The sequence below is a fragment of the Podarcis tiliguerta genome (genome assembly GCF_965153285.1).
Source record: "Podarcis tiliguerta genome assembly, chromosome: 3".
NCBI classification, from domain to species: domain Eukaryota; kingdom Metazoa; phylum Chordata; class Lepidosauria; order Squamata; family Lacertidae; genus Podarcis; species Podarcis tiliguerta.
In genome coordinates this window covers 58,284,243-58,301,332 of record NC_139536.1, presented here as the reverse complement: position 1 = coordinate 58,301,332, position 17,090 = coordinate 58,284,243, and the positions used below count along the sequence as shown (strand labels likewise).

At 38.0% G+C, this 17,090-nt stretch overlaps 1 protein-coding gene across 9 annotated transcripts in view; it reads left to right on the top strand.

Moving 5' to 3' along the window:
- The window catches only part of ADGRG6 (adhesion G protein-coupled receptor G6), a 99,111-nt gene that overhangs the window by 38,029 nt on the left and 43,992 nt on the right, over positions 1-17,090 (top strand). For 5 of the 9 annotated variants that reach the window (XM_083434782.1, XM_083434786.1, XM_083434781.1 and 2 more), the window contains exons 5-9: positions 3,824-3,892; positions 5,197-5,277; positions 12,847-12,932; positions 13,933-13,985; positions 14,086-14,145. In XM_083434782.1, the coding sequence (XP_083290908.1) occupies positions 3,824-3,892; positions 5,197-5,277; positions 12,847-12,932; positions 13,933-13,985; positions 14,086-14,145 (349 nt within the window). The remainder of the gene's footprint in view (positions 1-3,823; positions 3,893-5,196; positions 5,278-12,846; positions 12,933-13,932; positions 13,986-14,085; positions 14,146-17,090) is intronic. The other 4 variants (XM_083434788.1, XM_083434784.1, XM_083434787.1 and 1 more) reach the window with 1 other exon arrangement.

Genomic DNA, 17,090 nt, shown 5'->3' with positions numbered 1-17,090 from the left:
TCTTCGTTTGCTATAGCTTTTAATCTGCTTTTCTCAACCTGACTTTGATATTGGGAAGGGGGGAAATGGACTGCAGTCAAATGGACTGCTGAAAAGGAAATGTTTCACTCTCCTCCCTGGTATATTCCTTTTTGTGTAATACTGCTATGTGAATGAGCATGTTTAAAGTGCATACAGTTGCACCACATGTTTTGTTCAACCCTAAAATGCAGTTTTATTTCAGTTTTAGTTACAGTTGAAATTTTCTCTTCCACAATTGCACCATAAAACACAGAAGGGGCATGAAGCTTGTTCGCTCCCACCCCTGCCCAGCCCAGTCTCAAATCTTTTCTCTGTCAGTCAGATGATAAATGTCACTGTCGTTTTTATTTACAATAAAATAGCAGTATGCTTGAGCTCATACACTTGTGTTCCCTATAAACACTGCCAACTGTGTTGGAATCTGCAGGAAAAGGGATTCCTTTTATGATATTTAGCTGTGAGATTACAAGACAGATGTGTTTACAAAGGGAAGGGGTTAAAAAGATATCTAGCTGTAGACAGATGAATGTGGGGTAAAGTATAGTATCTGTATGAGAACCTAACATTAGTGATAGAATGCTGGAGAGTTGATCAGAACAGGGCATGGAATACTATACAAGAATAGAATAGTAGAGTTGGAAGATACTCCAAGGATAATCTAGTCCAACTTCCGTGCTATGCAGGAATAGTACAATTATTTTTTATTTTTTTATTATTATTAATTCTATACTTGAAGATAATCATGCCCATTAATTTCAGTGGATTTATTCTGCATAGGACTAGTATTGGCTGTAACCCTTAATTCAAATATTTCTAATGTTTAATTGCAACCCTATTTCTGGCTCATAACAGAGTCTTATTTATTCATTTAAAGCTAACATTTGCCATTAAATGACTTAGCAGTGGGTTTTAATAGAGGGCGGGTGATGGTAGCATATTAAAATAGTTTTCATAATAAAGAAGAATGAGCGACAAAGCACCCATGTAAGAATCTGAACTGATAACACATTATTTTAGTACCTTTACTAAGGAGTAGAAAGATGATTATGAAGAATGGAGAGATGAAGATAGCAGCCAATATAAAATTATTTAAGATGTCTAAAATTGACTTAGTAGAAGTTGCAGAAGGATATCATAGGAATAGAAAAGCCAGCAACCCAATTGTATGTGAAATATATTTCTCACATAACATTTTTGGTGAATATACATTTCAGATATGCTTTGTATCCGCACTGGGTTTGAATAGATGATCAAATTGTGACATGATAAGCTGAGATATGAATCGGCTCCATATACCTGCACACAGTTCTTTTGCAAATGATTTAGAATTGATTGCATCAGTTAGGTGTCTTCTACTCTTCGTCTAACAGATTGTGATCAGAGTGAGCCATGGGAATCTGGTGGTGATGGGACATCCCATTCCATTTCAACCTGACACAATTTCTGTAAGAAAATACCCACATTAATACAGGAATGGCCATGATTCCATTATTGCATTTTAAAATGAATTTCCTGTGCACAGGTACTAATGAAAGGCTGAGCCTTAACTAGAGAAGATGCACATGGGATTCCCCCTTTATCTTGTTAGGGAAATTTAATAATGTATTTTAAAAGTGCCCTTTGGGGAAAAAAGTGATAACCATGGCTACTTTTCTAGAAAAAGAGGTGCTGGAACTCACCGCGAACACCTCCCTTGTTCTCTTAGAATGGCAATGGTGCCCACTTGAGAAATGCTGGAACTGAGTTCCATTGATTTTTGGCTGAAAAAAGCCCTGGTGATAACATATGTAATAGATCAGAAATTAAATATTAACAGCATTACAGTGATTCTCTGTGTTGATTATTCATTTTTTTTTAAAGGTTATAGAAAGACAACCATCCCGTGCCATTCATTGCAATGATATGACATACAATAAAGGGACCTTCCTATTTGCATATAAATGTCACTGCTATTATCTCACTCAATAGCAAACAGCTTTTATTTCCTCATACAGTTGCTGATTTTCCTGGTTAATGGACTTAATGCGCATAAGCGTATTAATATATTGACAAATATAATCCTCCTGAGAGAACAATGTCTCCTCCTGGTTTAGTATGCTGTTTGAAATTGATTCCTAGTCATTTACGTAGCTTTAATTTAGCTTTTGTGGACTTATTCACTGACCTAAAAATAACTTGTTAGTACCCTACAAGTGAGAAAACTAGACATGAATTCCCCAAGACCGTGTTCCTTAGGCAGGCGTTGTCCAAGACATTTTGCTGCTTAAGGCAAAGGGCAAGAGGGGGATCCATGAGATAGAGGCTCACTGGATTGGCAGTTCAATATTATTTTGACCATGGTGATGGACAGTGTCCTCTATCACAGTTGAGTACAGCAGCCTTGTAAAGATGGTGCAGGAGTGGGCCATGTCATGCAAACAGCAATGTTCTCCCACACCTTGCAGTTACTCTGTGCCCCTTGTCATATTCTGCCTGAGGCAGTCACTCTACCTAATGGTAGGGCCATTCAGACTGCATTCAGGTGGTGTTTAAACTCCCCCTCAAAAGAATTTCAGAGGAGTTGTAATTAGCAGATTGTAATTAGTGATGATATCACGGCTCAGAGTAGGGGATTCAGAAATACGAATAGGGGACTCAAGGGCTCACTTCCCAAATCTATTCTAAAATGAGCCCAAATTTAACTGAAATTCAGGACCTTTGAAAACACTCTCTGGTACCATTCAATTTCCTGCGCTATACAGACTTACTTGATAGCAGTAGTAACAATCATTGGGAGGTGTGGCATTGAGACCTCTACTAGCCTGAGATGCTGCTGATGCTGCAGCAGCAGCAGCAGCAGCAGTGTTGTAGCATTAAGAGCCATAAGGAGAATAGTGCTCATGGTTCCCATTTTTTTTAATAAGAAGCAGATTTGGGAGACACATTGGAATGGGGTTTGGTGGGTTGGGATTGGAAAAATACATATTTTCCCCGAAACCCACTCTGAACTGAGCAGAGAGAATGGTTTTCCTTCCTGTAGGCGTAGCATTAGGAGTGGTGTGTCATATGTGTCATGACGTCAAATAACTCATGCTATACAGGGAAGTTTCAGGGTGGAGAAATGGGGATGCCCTTTTCCACTATCCAGAAACTACTTCTGCTATTTCTCAATGAAGCACTTATATTAAAGGCAGTCATCCACACACCTAGGCCCTTTTGTACTATATAGCACTGAGGAGGGGGATGTTCTAGAAGGGTGAGGCTATGGAAAAATGATTTTCTATTTTTCTTTTCTTTGTTAGGATCACCCTCTCCAGGCTCTGATGGGTGACTGTATGTGACTGTTGCCTCCACCATTATATATTCACAACAACACTGTTGAGTAAATTTGTGTCTGGTCTAAGGTCACCTACTGAGCTTCATGTCTGAGTTATGATGAACTTAGGCTAACCACTAGGACATTTTAAGCTACACTCACTTTCCAGAAATACTGTTTCCTTTTGTGTGATCTAAAATTTCTGGCGATCCTTTTCATTAAGTGAGTATTATGGGAGAGGAAGAGAAATATTTCAGTCCAATGTTTCCCGTATTCATAATTTACATTGTGGTTTGATTTGTGGTTTTATGTTCTGATTTTATTCTGTGAACTGCCCTGAGACGTAGGTATAGGGCAGTATATAATTTCACAAAATAAAATAAATCTACCTACTAACTTTGTTTCTTAATTAAATGTGCAAACACCCTCTACCTTTCTTCATAGGGAAAGTGCCACAATAACAGACAATTATTGTTTATAGTGCCTCTTTTTTCCCTTTTGAAAAAGGTTCATATCTCATTCCCCTACCTACAATTGAACCTACTAGCTGTGCAAACCTGGGAAGCCTGTGCCAAGGTAAGAACCCAACAGTATTTTGTACTTGGAATATATCTCCATATTTTGTTTGTTTGTTTTTAATTAAACATTTATAGATTAAAAGGCAAAGGCCAAAAAGGAATGTAACCAGAAAGAAGAAACAGTCATAACAGAAAAATGACTATAAGGGACATAGGATATGTGAAAGGAATGTAACAACTCACTTGATAACACCCTTTCTATAAAATCTTTTTATTCTAAAACCTAACAGATTCTATAGAAAGGAAGGCTAGCTTCATTTCTTCCTTTATCTTCACCCCATCTCCACCTTTTTCATTTGAAGTTACTGGGTTTGAATTACTTTCAGGTACTGGATTGAGTTGATTTTTAAGAATATTCCACACCCCCCAAAAAAAAAAATTTCTTTTAAGTAGTACTGTCTTTAGTTGCTTTGATGAAAATGTTTCTATGTTCCAGTGTTTCAAAATGACAAGTTATTATGAATATTCTTCTTTCTGTTGGCTCAAAAATGCATCACTTTTTGAATGTTTCCTTTGTGGTAACCTTTGAATCTTTATGTGTGGTGCTTTTCTGAATGCCATTGGGAATTAGACAGCTGAAATCCCAAGCAACAGTTTGAAAATGTATCCTTTTCAAATATATCCATTTACGATTTTAATTCTGTTCTTTATCCAGACCTTAGAAGATTTAATTAGATCCTTACATGGATGCCCTGTAGAGGCTATTTTTATGCTGTTTGTAAACAAGTGTTCTTGTTTAAAGGCCTTAAGAGAGGATGATTCAGAATTTGTGTACCCACAGAAGGGCTGATATTGCAGCTGTTATTTCAGCAAATGACATTTTGCAAAAGACAGATCTAGTGTTCACTTGGTTATTGTGTCTGTTTACATCCTGAGTCTTAACACACTTCTAATGTAAATCTGTTTAAGACTGGGGTGTGGAATTTATAGCCACCTACTTACCTTAATGGCTTCATCTTATTCGTCCTTACAAAACTCTTTGGGGTAGATCTATGTTACTTCCATTTTACAGGTGAGCAAATGAAAGTTGTTCAGGATTATCTGGAAAATACATGGTTGAGTTGGTATATAAACCCAAGTCTGGCACATTAATCAGGAAACCATACTGACTCTTTAATTCATTTATACTTTAAACAAAGTGTGTGTGTGTGTGTATGTATGAGAGAGAGAATTGTGTAACTTATTCAATAGTTAAAGAAGCAATTCCCTTCATTCCCTGTTTGTGTTTTCATGCATTATTCCATGACCTCATTAACATTCATGTTCCATACAAGTTCACTTCTTTCTCATCTTTGTTACCAGCTACTGTAAATTCCACCACTCCATCACCCACTGTTACCACTAACATGCCTGATACTAATAGAACTGATAACCAAAACTATGGTAAGAAACTCAATGTTATGTTTCATTTGTTATGTGACTGAAGCTGCAATCCTATACCCACTTGTCTGGAGTGAGCTCCACTGAACTCAGTGGGACTTACTTTTGTATAGGATTCCACTGTAAGACATTTTATTACCTTTTAAGTATACTTGTATATGTCAGATCTTATATAAAGGATCCTGGTTGATTCTGCTATATCAAGCACTGCTGAATTTGCTTTGTGTCAAATTAGTGAAAATGTGGGAGAAGGGAAATTAAACATATTTCCTGTATATATGTTTCCTATTTCAGACATTTATAACATGTTGTTCCCTTGATTTTCAAATGCTACATGTCAAGATCAGTGACTTGCATCTAGTGCTGCCAGTGCAAGAGTGGAATGGACTTATGCTTAAACAAGATGACTTCACATTCCTCTCTTCTCCCCTGCAGCCCTCTGTGCACCCTCAAAATCTGCTTTGGGTGGTTAGGAAACCCTAACCAGATTCTGAGGTGCACATATAGACCTCCAGCAGAGTTAAGAGGAAGGTGAAGTCCCATGGTGTGTTGGAATCCTCTCCTATAACATTAGATTCTGCCACTTTTATACTCTGCTCATAGGGGTTTCATTTATGGTTACTGAAGGGTCGAAACAGTTCAGATCTGCTTGTGAGGTTCATTAACTCAAGCAGAAGCACTAGGAGCAAAGCAAATCCCCTCGGAACCAATCATTGCTTTTCTTTTGAATCATTTCACTTGTACAACAGGCATGGAAAATGTCACATATCTTAGGATTCTAAATGTGAACTGTGGCCAAGAGTCAAGTGGCATTGGTGAACTAGGTCCTAAATCCAGAGTATGCAGCATTCTAAGATAAAGAAAGAGCAACTAATACTTTTATACCATTTCATACTGCTTTGTAAGTAAAAAAAAAAAATATCAGCAGTAACAAAATGCAAGACAATTTAGGAATAAATATGTAAAAACAACATAAATCAGCATAAAAGCAAAGGCCATTTTACAAGAGCAAAGGCCATTTTTACAAGCAAAGGCCACACCTTTTAAAGATTAGTATGATCAGGGGTTGCCTCTTTATCATTGTTATATGCTAGAAGGGATTTCTCAGCTGTCAGAAAAGATGGGATAGAATCTAAATTTAGAGAAAGACAAGGGGTTGAAATAAGTGGAAGGCCTAGACCTAGAAGAACCAGGATAGAGCATGAGCTGGAGACTGCCAGTGGGCTTTACACCTGAAATATGCAATAAGGACCAAAACGTAGCATAGAAAACTATGGGTGAGGCAGTAAAAAAGGTTGCATGACAAAAACATGCCAACGTATTAATGCAAAGTAATACTAGATAAAAATCAACTAAAATGGGTACTCAAACTTTATAAAGGTCAAGGATATCAAATCAGGCATGGTCATTTCATGATGAAAGACTACTAAGGGCTGCCTTTAAAATGCTACTTCTTGAACAGTTCTGAGGAGACAAAAATTATCAGGAGATAGCAGATAATAAATGCTTGTTGCTTTTTAATTCTAACATTTCTATCAAGTAGATTGTGATAATAAACTGTCCTGTACTTCCCCCCTCACGAAACCTCATAAACCTATGCAAAAAAATCTGTTTTAATTTGATTTTATGTTTTTAACGAATGTATATTTGTTAGAATACAGCCATTCTTGTGCAGGTGATGGTTGTTTATAACTCATCCTTAAAAAACCATAGGGCCAAGTTATGAATGTTATTGAATGATTTAGGTCGGTGAGAATTGCTGATATTTACAGTGAGCAGAGTAACTACTCAATACCCCTTTTATGTTTTTGATGTCTCTGAATATCAGAGGAGACTCAAAGTTGGTATACATCAGTGCAGTTCCCACTAAATTAAGAGAGAGTTCCTCTGTTTATTCAGTCTCTAAGCCTGATCTGAGGGAAAGGTAATTCATTTTCATAAGTAACCCTTTTGATCTTTTAACCCTATGGCTTACTATATACAGACCTGCAGGCAATGAAAGCTCCTGCTACAGTGGTCTTCAGAGTCAAGAGAAGTTCAGCTGATTCCTCTCAGCCAATACTACAAGGGCAGGAAGATTCTAAGATCAGAGGCGTCAAAAACATAGGAATTATTTCAACTCCAATAGTATGGCCTGTGAAGCAGAGGCCTCTTCATGCCAGTAAATCTGCATCAATTGAACAAAGTCCAGAGAGAAAAAATGCACCCAATTATTTTATCCCAACAACACCAGAGGTCACATCATCTGCTCCTGAGGAGCAGTCGATATCTCAAGTGAATATCTTGGGTCCTTTTACAGAACAAGTAAACATAGACGAGAATTCTTCCTTGAAGTACTCCATCTTTAATAACGTTTCAGAGCATTCTAAAAGTTTGCTAATTGAGAGTAGTAACCAAAGAGAAATACCAACTATCCCTCTTGATCATATCAGGAACATGGTACTTCCTCTTCAACAGAGTGAAAGTGTTGACAGAGAGCCAATATGGACTTGGACACCTCAGTTAGAAGATCCCAAATCAGATTCTTTCTTTCCTTCTCTGAGCAAGAGTATCTTTCATCAACCCACAGAGGATACTCAGTGGTTGTTATCAACAAATAGTTACACATTCTCTTCTGCTTATAAATATGCTTACAATTTCTTACAGTCTTTGAGTGAAGTTGCAACATACAATCAAGCTGTTTCTGATATTTCAGAAGAAATGCTTCCATCTCTTTCTGTCCAGTCTTCTTATACAAACCGTATGCAATTATTTCAAGAAACAAAGGTAGACTTACTAGAAAAAAGGTCACTTGGAAATGTCTACCTGGAGCCCACAAAGAGAATTCTACAAGAGGATTCTATTAGAAATGGGTTTTATATTTTTGGTGAACTACAGCCTACAAAATTTAATTACATCAAAGACTATAATTCAGTACATTTTAAAAAACAAGTTTTTAAACAGAGTGCAAATCCCTCTGGCTCCTTACAAAACATGAAAGCCTGGTTTCCAGATGTTGTGCCCATAATTCAGCCAACAGAAGTTTTCCTGCCAGCAGAATACAGTACAGAATTGCAAAGTTTATCAGCTGTTTTACCAAAAAGAGACACACACTCAGAAATTCAACAGACTGTTTTTGTTTCATCGTTGTATCATGGAACTTTCAACACCGCTTCTTTAAAAGGTGGTTTATTTACATTTAGACCTCTAACTGAAGAGGAGGTGGTAGAGGCCTCTTCTCCAGAAGATGAATTTGAACTCCCAGATACATTTATTGCTTATACCAACTCCATGTCTCTTTCCTTAATTTCCTTGGAAAATAAGGTTCCAGGATCTGGACATGTAGAAAACAGCGAACCTGATAAACCACATAATGACATGACTCTTCCCACAATTGATTCTAAATGGATGGATAAAATCAGTAAGTCCTGGAAGCCTGGTGACTTAAGTCATCCAACACAATATGTTGATAATTGGATTTTGGGGGAAGATCCTCTAGTGCCTTCTGAGGACTCTACAGAAAGGTGGCAGCTCTTCTTCAGCCAGTCAGTTTCTTCCCTAACAGAAGGAGTGTTAATGCCTGCAACAGAAACAGATGACATCACCATGCAAACTGCCCCTAATAATAGCACAGTGGACCATGGAACTGAACAAATAAACACTTCTACTTCTGTGTCAGAAAAGAATAGAGAGAAGCATAGTTCAGTTGTTCCGATACTCTCGTCAAGGATTTCAGAAAGTATGGAAAGAACATTTCCACTGGAAACAAAAAGAGACCTTCCTCTTAACATAAGTGTGTCCATGAACGATGAATCTCCACTTTATTTTCCTTTGACTTCATTAGAAATACCTGTGATTCAGCCTTCCATGCATTTGCAAATAAGTACTTCTGATAGGTTGTATGTAAAATTGAAAAGTACTGCTGTGTTAGCCACACAGCAAATTTTGGATAAAACAAAAGCTGGCTATATAATAAATGCTTTCCCTTATCATACTGATCTATTAACACAAACTTTTAAGCCTCCATGTACAGAAAGTGCCTGTACGGTTTCAGCACTGAGTCTAATAAATGTGCAGTTTGGTAGCCACTCAGCTGCACTGATGGTGTCAACACCTTTAATCTCACAAAGTCTTCTAAGTGACCTTGGTCAAAATTCTCCTGATTTGGGCTATTCATGGAACGAAGTCCTAAATGTACAAACAAGCCCACTGAATGAAAGCCATATAACTGTCAATGTAAAACAACCTTTGGAAGATTCAGAAAACAAACGTACCCCTTCGCTTCAGCTAGAAAATGTTGATACAGTTGTTGGTGATGTGGATCATGAAAGTATTAAGCCTAATATAGAAGCTACCATTTCAGGAGAGGAATCAGTTTGGAAGATGCATCTCTTTAGCAAGCATACCTATAGTTCTGCAAACAAAGTATTGCCCTCCTTCAATCCTAGTAATAATTATGCCACTGATTTGTACAGTTGGACAATTTCCCCATCTTTTGAAGACTTCCTGGATTATGATAAAACAACAACCTACCATTCCTTTTTGGAACCAACAATTTCACTGGTAACAGATGTGATAGCAGAGTCACCTCCATTTCTTGAGTCCATTATTCATTTTAATGAAAGTACCTTAAACAGCATAAATGTAACAATTGGAATGACACTCCTTCATAATTTGCAAACCCAAGGCTCAGTGGAAAAGGTGACTCATGAATTTTTTTTGTCCAATGTGACATCTAAAGCAAACCAAAGTATTGTAGCCCACACAACACTGAGTCCTAGCACCAGCTCTCCCAAATCTTTGTTGTCTTGTTTTTTATGCAACATCTTCATTGACCGGGACTGCCCGTGTGGACCTGAGGTCAAGCACAGTATGTCAAAGTGTGAAAGTAGACGTAGAAAACAATCACCCATCTGTTAGATCTTGTAGAAATTGATTTAGAATAACTAGGACTAGACTAGACTCCACACATAGTATTGTAAGCCTTTAACAGTGTGATCCTATACATGTCTACTCAGAAGTAACTCCCATTGAGTTCGGTGGGGAATACTTCCAGGTAAATGTGTATAGGAATGAAGGCTAAGTGAACTTGATTAGGAGTGCATTTACACCATTTTAAAAAAGATTAGTAATGATAATATAGATCTTTAGTATGTAACTCTAATCACTATCATCCCATCTACTAACTACAAAAACTTTGAGGAGACTATTATGACAATCTTATATATTTGATTCACCTATTCTGCCCATGCACATTTTGGTTTGTTTCTCTGTGTATACTTGTGCATACAGGCATATATTTTATAAAGAAAATACAGTTTGATCAAATGTGGGGCTGCATGTGAGGCTTTTAAGTTTCACCCACCCAGCCTTTCTTCATTAGGGTTGCCACATCCAGGGACACACAGAGCTAATTTTTGTATCTTTCTCCCTCTCTGCTTGATTCGGGGAGAGGAGAGGGAGAGTGGAGAATCTGTGGATGCTGCTACACAAACACAGCTCTGGTCTGAGCTCCTGAAAACATTTTTGGTTTGATTTTTGTTTACCACCAGAACATTGTTGAATGTATTCAACAAGGTCAATCAAACCCTAGCAATTATACATAAATACAGTTATATTAAATTGCTTAGATTGCCCCTTGATATTTTACAACAGTTAGAATATCTACAAAAGAAAATAAACATAATTTCAAATAATAAAATTGTATCTTAAGAATCCTTTTGATTTTGTCATTTTATAGTCTCCTGAGAGATGCTAGAGTCTTCTATACTAACCTCAATGAAACATGTTTTCACTCACCATGTGATACATCTTAAACAATTTAGTTCTACTTTATAGATGGTTTATTATAGCTTTTCTATTAAGTATGATATAATTTATCATGTATTTCTGTATCTCCACCTAACCTAATTGCAGAAGTATTTTTCACTGAAGCAGAAGTGTGATTTTCATAGAAATTGGTTCATACATCACTGAGGGCTCATAGAAGTGTCCAAATATATGATGTGACAGAAGACCGCCAGTAGTGTTTGGTTCAGCAAATGCTATTAATCCAGTCCAGTGTGATAGTGATCCATACATTGGGGCTGGGGAGTGGGATCACAAGCACTGTCATATTCATTGTGGGGAACCTGTACATCCCATGGGTTTTCCTTCACTTGTAGCTTCACTCACAGGTTCTAGGCTGTTCAATCACTATTATGGAACATTATACACTCCCATTCTAATAGATAAGTTTAGGCTTTTTCAGTTGGTTATTAGACCCTTTCATATTACTGCTTTAGTGGAAATGGGGACGTAATCCCTCAGATGTTTTAGGCCTCCATCGCACAATAGTCAGGTTTGATGGCAATTGTGGGCCACAGATTTCCCATCTCAATTTAGCTTAGGCAGAGAGATAGAGATTGGCCCAAAATTGCCTAATGAGCTTCATGGCTTAGTCAGGATTTGAACCCTAGTCTCCCAGGTACTGGGCTGACACTAACCACAATTCTACATTGATTGTTGTCACTTTTGCCATGAAGGATCAAATTTATCTCTGTCTTGAAAGTAAACAGACTGCCACAGCTGCACTGTGTATTTTATGTTACTAGATTGGTATCTTCAACTATATCATGTTTTGAGTCACTGACTCACCTTATCTGGCATAGAGCAATAGGCCCTATTATACAAAACAAGATAAATTTTTGCTTCAGGGACGTGAATATTTGCAATAGATCATAAAAACAGCCAAAGGAGGAGTTTGCAATTTGAGCGATCATATTTTAAAATCTGATTTATTTATGTTTTACTATTGATGCAATGGCCCAATATTTGTAAAACATTATCTTTATTAGTATAATGAAAAGATAATTTAATCATCAACATATTTAATACTTAAGGTAATTGCTAAATACTAGTTAACTGTTACCACAAAACATAAAAACAGTAGTTAATAGAACTGTTAATTATAGCAATGTTATCTAAGCTTTCTGTTAACCTGAATGATGCAAAGTTTTTCTCCTTGGCTTTTATTATGAAAAGCCAGAGTAAATCTATCGTTGCAGGCAAATTTGACCTATTAGAAAACAAAATTTAGGTTTAAAAGTTGGTTGGGCTACGTGGCAGCAGTCTACTATTTCAAGCATTACCAGCATCAAGATTTAATGGCATAGTTGACAATGTGTTTTGATTGGTTATTTTATCATTGTTCCAATTCTATCTGGTGATACTGGGTTGCAGTCTTTGCACATCTAAGCTTCATCTGCTCACGATGAAAATAATTGAAACTTGGATATAGTCTGACTAAGGGTTGCATCCAGTGAAGATGTCTTGTTCGTGCAAGGGCTTGCCTTTGTGTGATAGAATTTCCCCCATCTCTTCCTGTGCTCACTTTCCATCTCCCCAATATGCCCTAGAGGATATGGGGAAAACACTTAGAACAGATCAGGGGTGGGCAGAATTCTGTTGTATGAGTGGAAATCCTTTGACAAACTGGACAAGTTCATTGGATACCACCCTATATATTTCAATACATTTTCAAACAGGTTTTTGCAGGCTGCTATAAAACATGTATCATGGTTCTAACTTTTACAATGTTTTTGTAATATATAGGGGGACTGTTCTACAGAATTGCCATTACTGTCTATACTTCCAACCTTGAATCAGAGTCAAGTGTTCAGAATGCAGTTGCAGAATGGGTAAGTTAGGCTTTTATATAAACCTCTTCCTCTGCTCATTATTATTCAAATTCAATTTAACAAATACACAATTCAAAACAATGCACATGTTAGAACTTAGAAACTTATTCTGCAAGCATGCTGTAATGTAGGGATGTTTCCGGAATCCAGTACCCATAAGCCCCATCCAAAAGTGGTAATTGCTCAGAGATTATGGGAGTTGCACTCTGGCAGCATTTAGAGGGCAACAGGTTAGCCTCCCACTGTAATGGCTGGGGTGCAAACAGTTCTCTGTTGCAAAGCAAGCCCTGACAGCTGTGATGTAAACAGTTGTTTTCATATTTTGTATCTGCTTATTTTGTATTGTTGGACTGAGAACGAATATAGAACCTACTTGACTGCCTCATTAAGTAGAATGGAAGGATTAAAACCATCAAATGCAAGTTCCATTAAAGTATTATATGTGGAGAATCACTACAATGCCTTCCCAGTTGCTCTGTTCATGGGCACTCTGTCTGCATCCTTGGTTAACTTGACCAAAGCAACTGCATTTGTAGGATAACAGTTTGTCCAAAAGTGGGGATGACAACATACTTCTGTGACTATCACTATGCTGTGAAATCTGAGATCTCTCCTTTTCTCTAACCTAGATTCAGTATTTTATGGCTATAGTGAAGGTACAGACAGGATAAAGTTTTGTACACTAGTCCCTACGTGCAGAGTCCTTTATATTCCTGTGATTTCCTCATTGTTGTCTTGCTGTATTTGTCGAGCATGGATCTCTGCCTTATTTTTCCAGCATTTTTAAAGATGGTATTTTTGCTATTACTGACCCATTGCTCAAGACAAAAATGTGGTGTTCACTCTGAATGTTCACACAAGGTCACACATACAAAATTGGCACAAAATTGCTTTTCTCATACAACACTGTAATGTTAAAGTGAAGGCAGAGCAAGATGTACATTTCTGCCATCTAGTACATGTCTTTCAACCTTTATGATGTTGTCCTTTTGTTTTCCAGCTAAATCGCACCTTTCAGAATTGGAATTACACTGTATATGTGGTCAATATAAGGTAAATGCTTGCTACGAGTGAAACAAAAGACAAGTTACCATTCTCTTGGGTAAGGTTATTTCCCCTCAAACTTTAACATTTGTGTCTCTTGTTTTTGTAGTGTTCAGCTGAGTACTGTGAAAGAAGGAGTAAGGGAAAAGAGAAGCACAAATGATCAAAGGTAAAATTATGTTGATGGGCTCCAAAATAATTCAGATAATCTTCTTAATTTCATCAGGTGCTGAAATAATTGTTTAGAATGTGACGGACAAATTACACTTACCTGGGTAGCAGTGTGAGAGATATTTTCCATGTTGCCCATGATCAGAAGCGTTATGCTTCTGCGTACAAGTTGCTGGAAACTACAGGAGGGGAGAGTGTTGTCCCCCCACCCCGCAGGTCCTGGTTGCAAGCTTCCCATGGGCATCTGGTTGGCCATTCTGGGGGCAGGATGCTGGGCTAGAGGGGCCACTGGCCTGGTCCAGCAAAGCTGTTCTTTTTTTCAAGCTGCTCTGTGTTTGATAAAAGGAAATTCAGTGAGTGGGGCCAGTTGCATGGTTCCTGTTTGAGAAGGTTAGAAAGCAGCATTCAGATGGTATAGAAGCATACATTTGGTCCCATCATTGTGGTTCCTGTATTCAGTGGCCTACACACCCACAAAGCAGCAGTAGCAGCAGCATGGAAATTTACTCTCCATTCTATGGTCCCACACCACTGGAGAATGTGTGTAATCCAAATGGATGGGACAAATTAAGTAGAACCATATTGATTTCAATTGACACTCTGCAGGAATGGTTAACGGTTGGGTAGGAAAGACCCGTGTGTCTCACGGAGTTGTGATGTTCACATGTGCTGCTCCCAGCACCATGGGATTACACAATGAGAGAAGTTCAATGGGTGGCATTTCATCTGAAGGGGCAAGTTGGTCCTAGACCAAGGTGAGAAGAGGCCATTTGTGAAGCAGTTCCCACACTGCTGACAGAATAATGCAAACTGAATCTATACCTTTGCTTAATTTGTAAAATTAAAGTGCCTTCAACCTTTCTACTTTTTGTTGCTGCTGCTCTGTTCTCTTGCACTTCACAGCTACCTTCAAAAAAGCGCTATTCATTCATCCTCTCAGTAAGAAAATCTATATAATTAGAAACTGAACTCTTCAAACACAGGGATAGTGAAAGAAGTGACATGAAAAATTACATCCTCAGGAAGAGTAAAGGAAAATGCAATATAGACATACTTGGTCATCTTACATCACTTAGTAATCAGCATCAAAGTAATCCAAAGTACATACTGCTCACTATGTATGAGCCAATGACAGATGCATGTTTGCCCAGTCCCAAAGTGCATGTCTTTATCAGCACCTGGTGCAGCCTAAAAATATATCTGGACAGCAGGAGTGTGACAACACAAATTTTAGTTAATTATTAACTGAACAAGATAGTGACATTTAGCTGGTTTTTATGTGTAATGTGTAATGTTAATTTTCCTATTTCAGTATTTCTCTGTTTCCTAATTCGAGGGTCCAGCTAGAAAGCAGAGCTGAAATGAAGATTAGTATGATGATGATGATGAGGGCATTTGTTTCTGGTACAGTGGTACCTCTGGTTACGAACTTAATTCGTTCCGGAGGTCCGTTCTTTAGCTAATGGGGCCTCCTGCTGCTGCCGCGCCACGGGAGCGCAATTTCTGTTCTCATTCTGAGGTAAAGTTCTTAAACCGGGGTACTACTTCTGGGTTAGCGGAGTCTGTAACCCGAAGTGTTTGTAACCCAAGGTACCACTGTAGTTTCTTTGACTCCACACTTTCACACACAAGTATCATTTGCATGTGTATTGGTTTAATTCATTGATGCCATGCCCTTTTTGACATCACAGTAATGCCACACATTTCTGTTCCTGCTGCTGCTGCTTTCCCCTGAAAGATCCTACAGATCCTAGGTGTAGCCATATGACCAAGATTGGGTCACATGGGTAAGAAATACATCTTCCTAAGGGCTCCTCTGTTTCCCTGTGTAGATTCCCCGTTTTATTTTGCAAACAGCTTTGCAGTCTTTCGACTTGGTTGTTACTTATCAGCTCAATAAACGTGCGTGCTTCAATTACCCTACTTGATTATAATATTTTAGGCCCATGGTCTATGTTTAATCTTACTACAGTGAATAGATGTTCTTACTACTGATTAACCAGCAACCCACTCATATAAAAGCACCGGTCATATTTAACAAACTGTTGAAGAACAATTTCCTAAAACTGCATATTTTACAAGAAAATACTTTTTAGAATTGTTTTAACTATGAGCTGCTCTGAAAGTCTGGATTAATAGAGTGGGGTATAAATATCTAATAAGGAAATACCTTCATAAAGAAACAAACAAACAAACTTCATGCCTAGGAGTAGGTATCCTTGGATCATAGATGTTGATAACAACAAAGAATGTCAAAGTATTCAACTAGATTATTGGAAGAGATTAGGAATCTGTGAATCTCCTGATAAGATCTGCCAGTGGAAGCCCATACAAGGGATTCTGCTAGTGCAGATAGGCTTTCCCTCCTCCTCCACCACCCCCTCAGATTGACTGGGGGGGGGGCACTTGGGAGAACACATGAAACATTGCACAGGGGAAGCAGAGGTGATAGCCTTCAATCAAGCAAGCAGAAAAGCTTGTGCTAACAGAGCAATATATTTAGTGCTACATTGAAGTTCTTCCTTAGTTTCACTTACAACTCATCCAGGCTTCCTTTTGTGCTGTGTTTCAAGGCACAGGTCCAGGCTTTAAAGCTCCATGTCCAAGCGGGTTTTCTGCGGATTGCCATTTGCTCCAATTCAGAGGTAAAACACAAGTTTTATTGGGAAAAGGACAAAACATAACCCTCTCGGACATGGCTCAAAAAAAGTCTGGATGAGCCCCTCATTCCCACTGTGCAATCAGAGCTACTTCTATTAAGTCATGACTGATTTATTACATTGATTTCAATGGAAGCACAATGAAACTAAATAGAAAAATTGCCCCTCTACTCTTCTCTCATCAGGAACAAATGATCAGCAGATATCTGTATACAGAAATGTAGGATTCAAGCCTTGGTATTTTGTGTGACCTGCAGTTGAGCATTTCTTTTTTAGGTGAGAA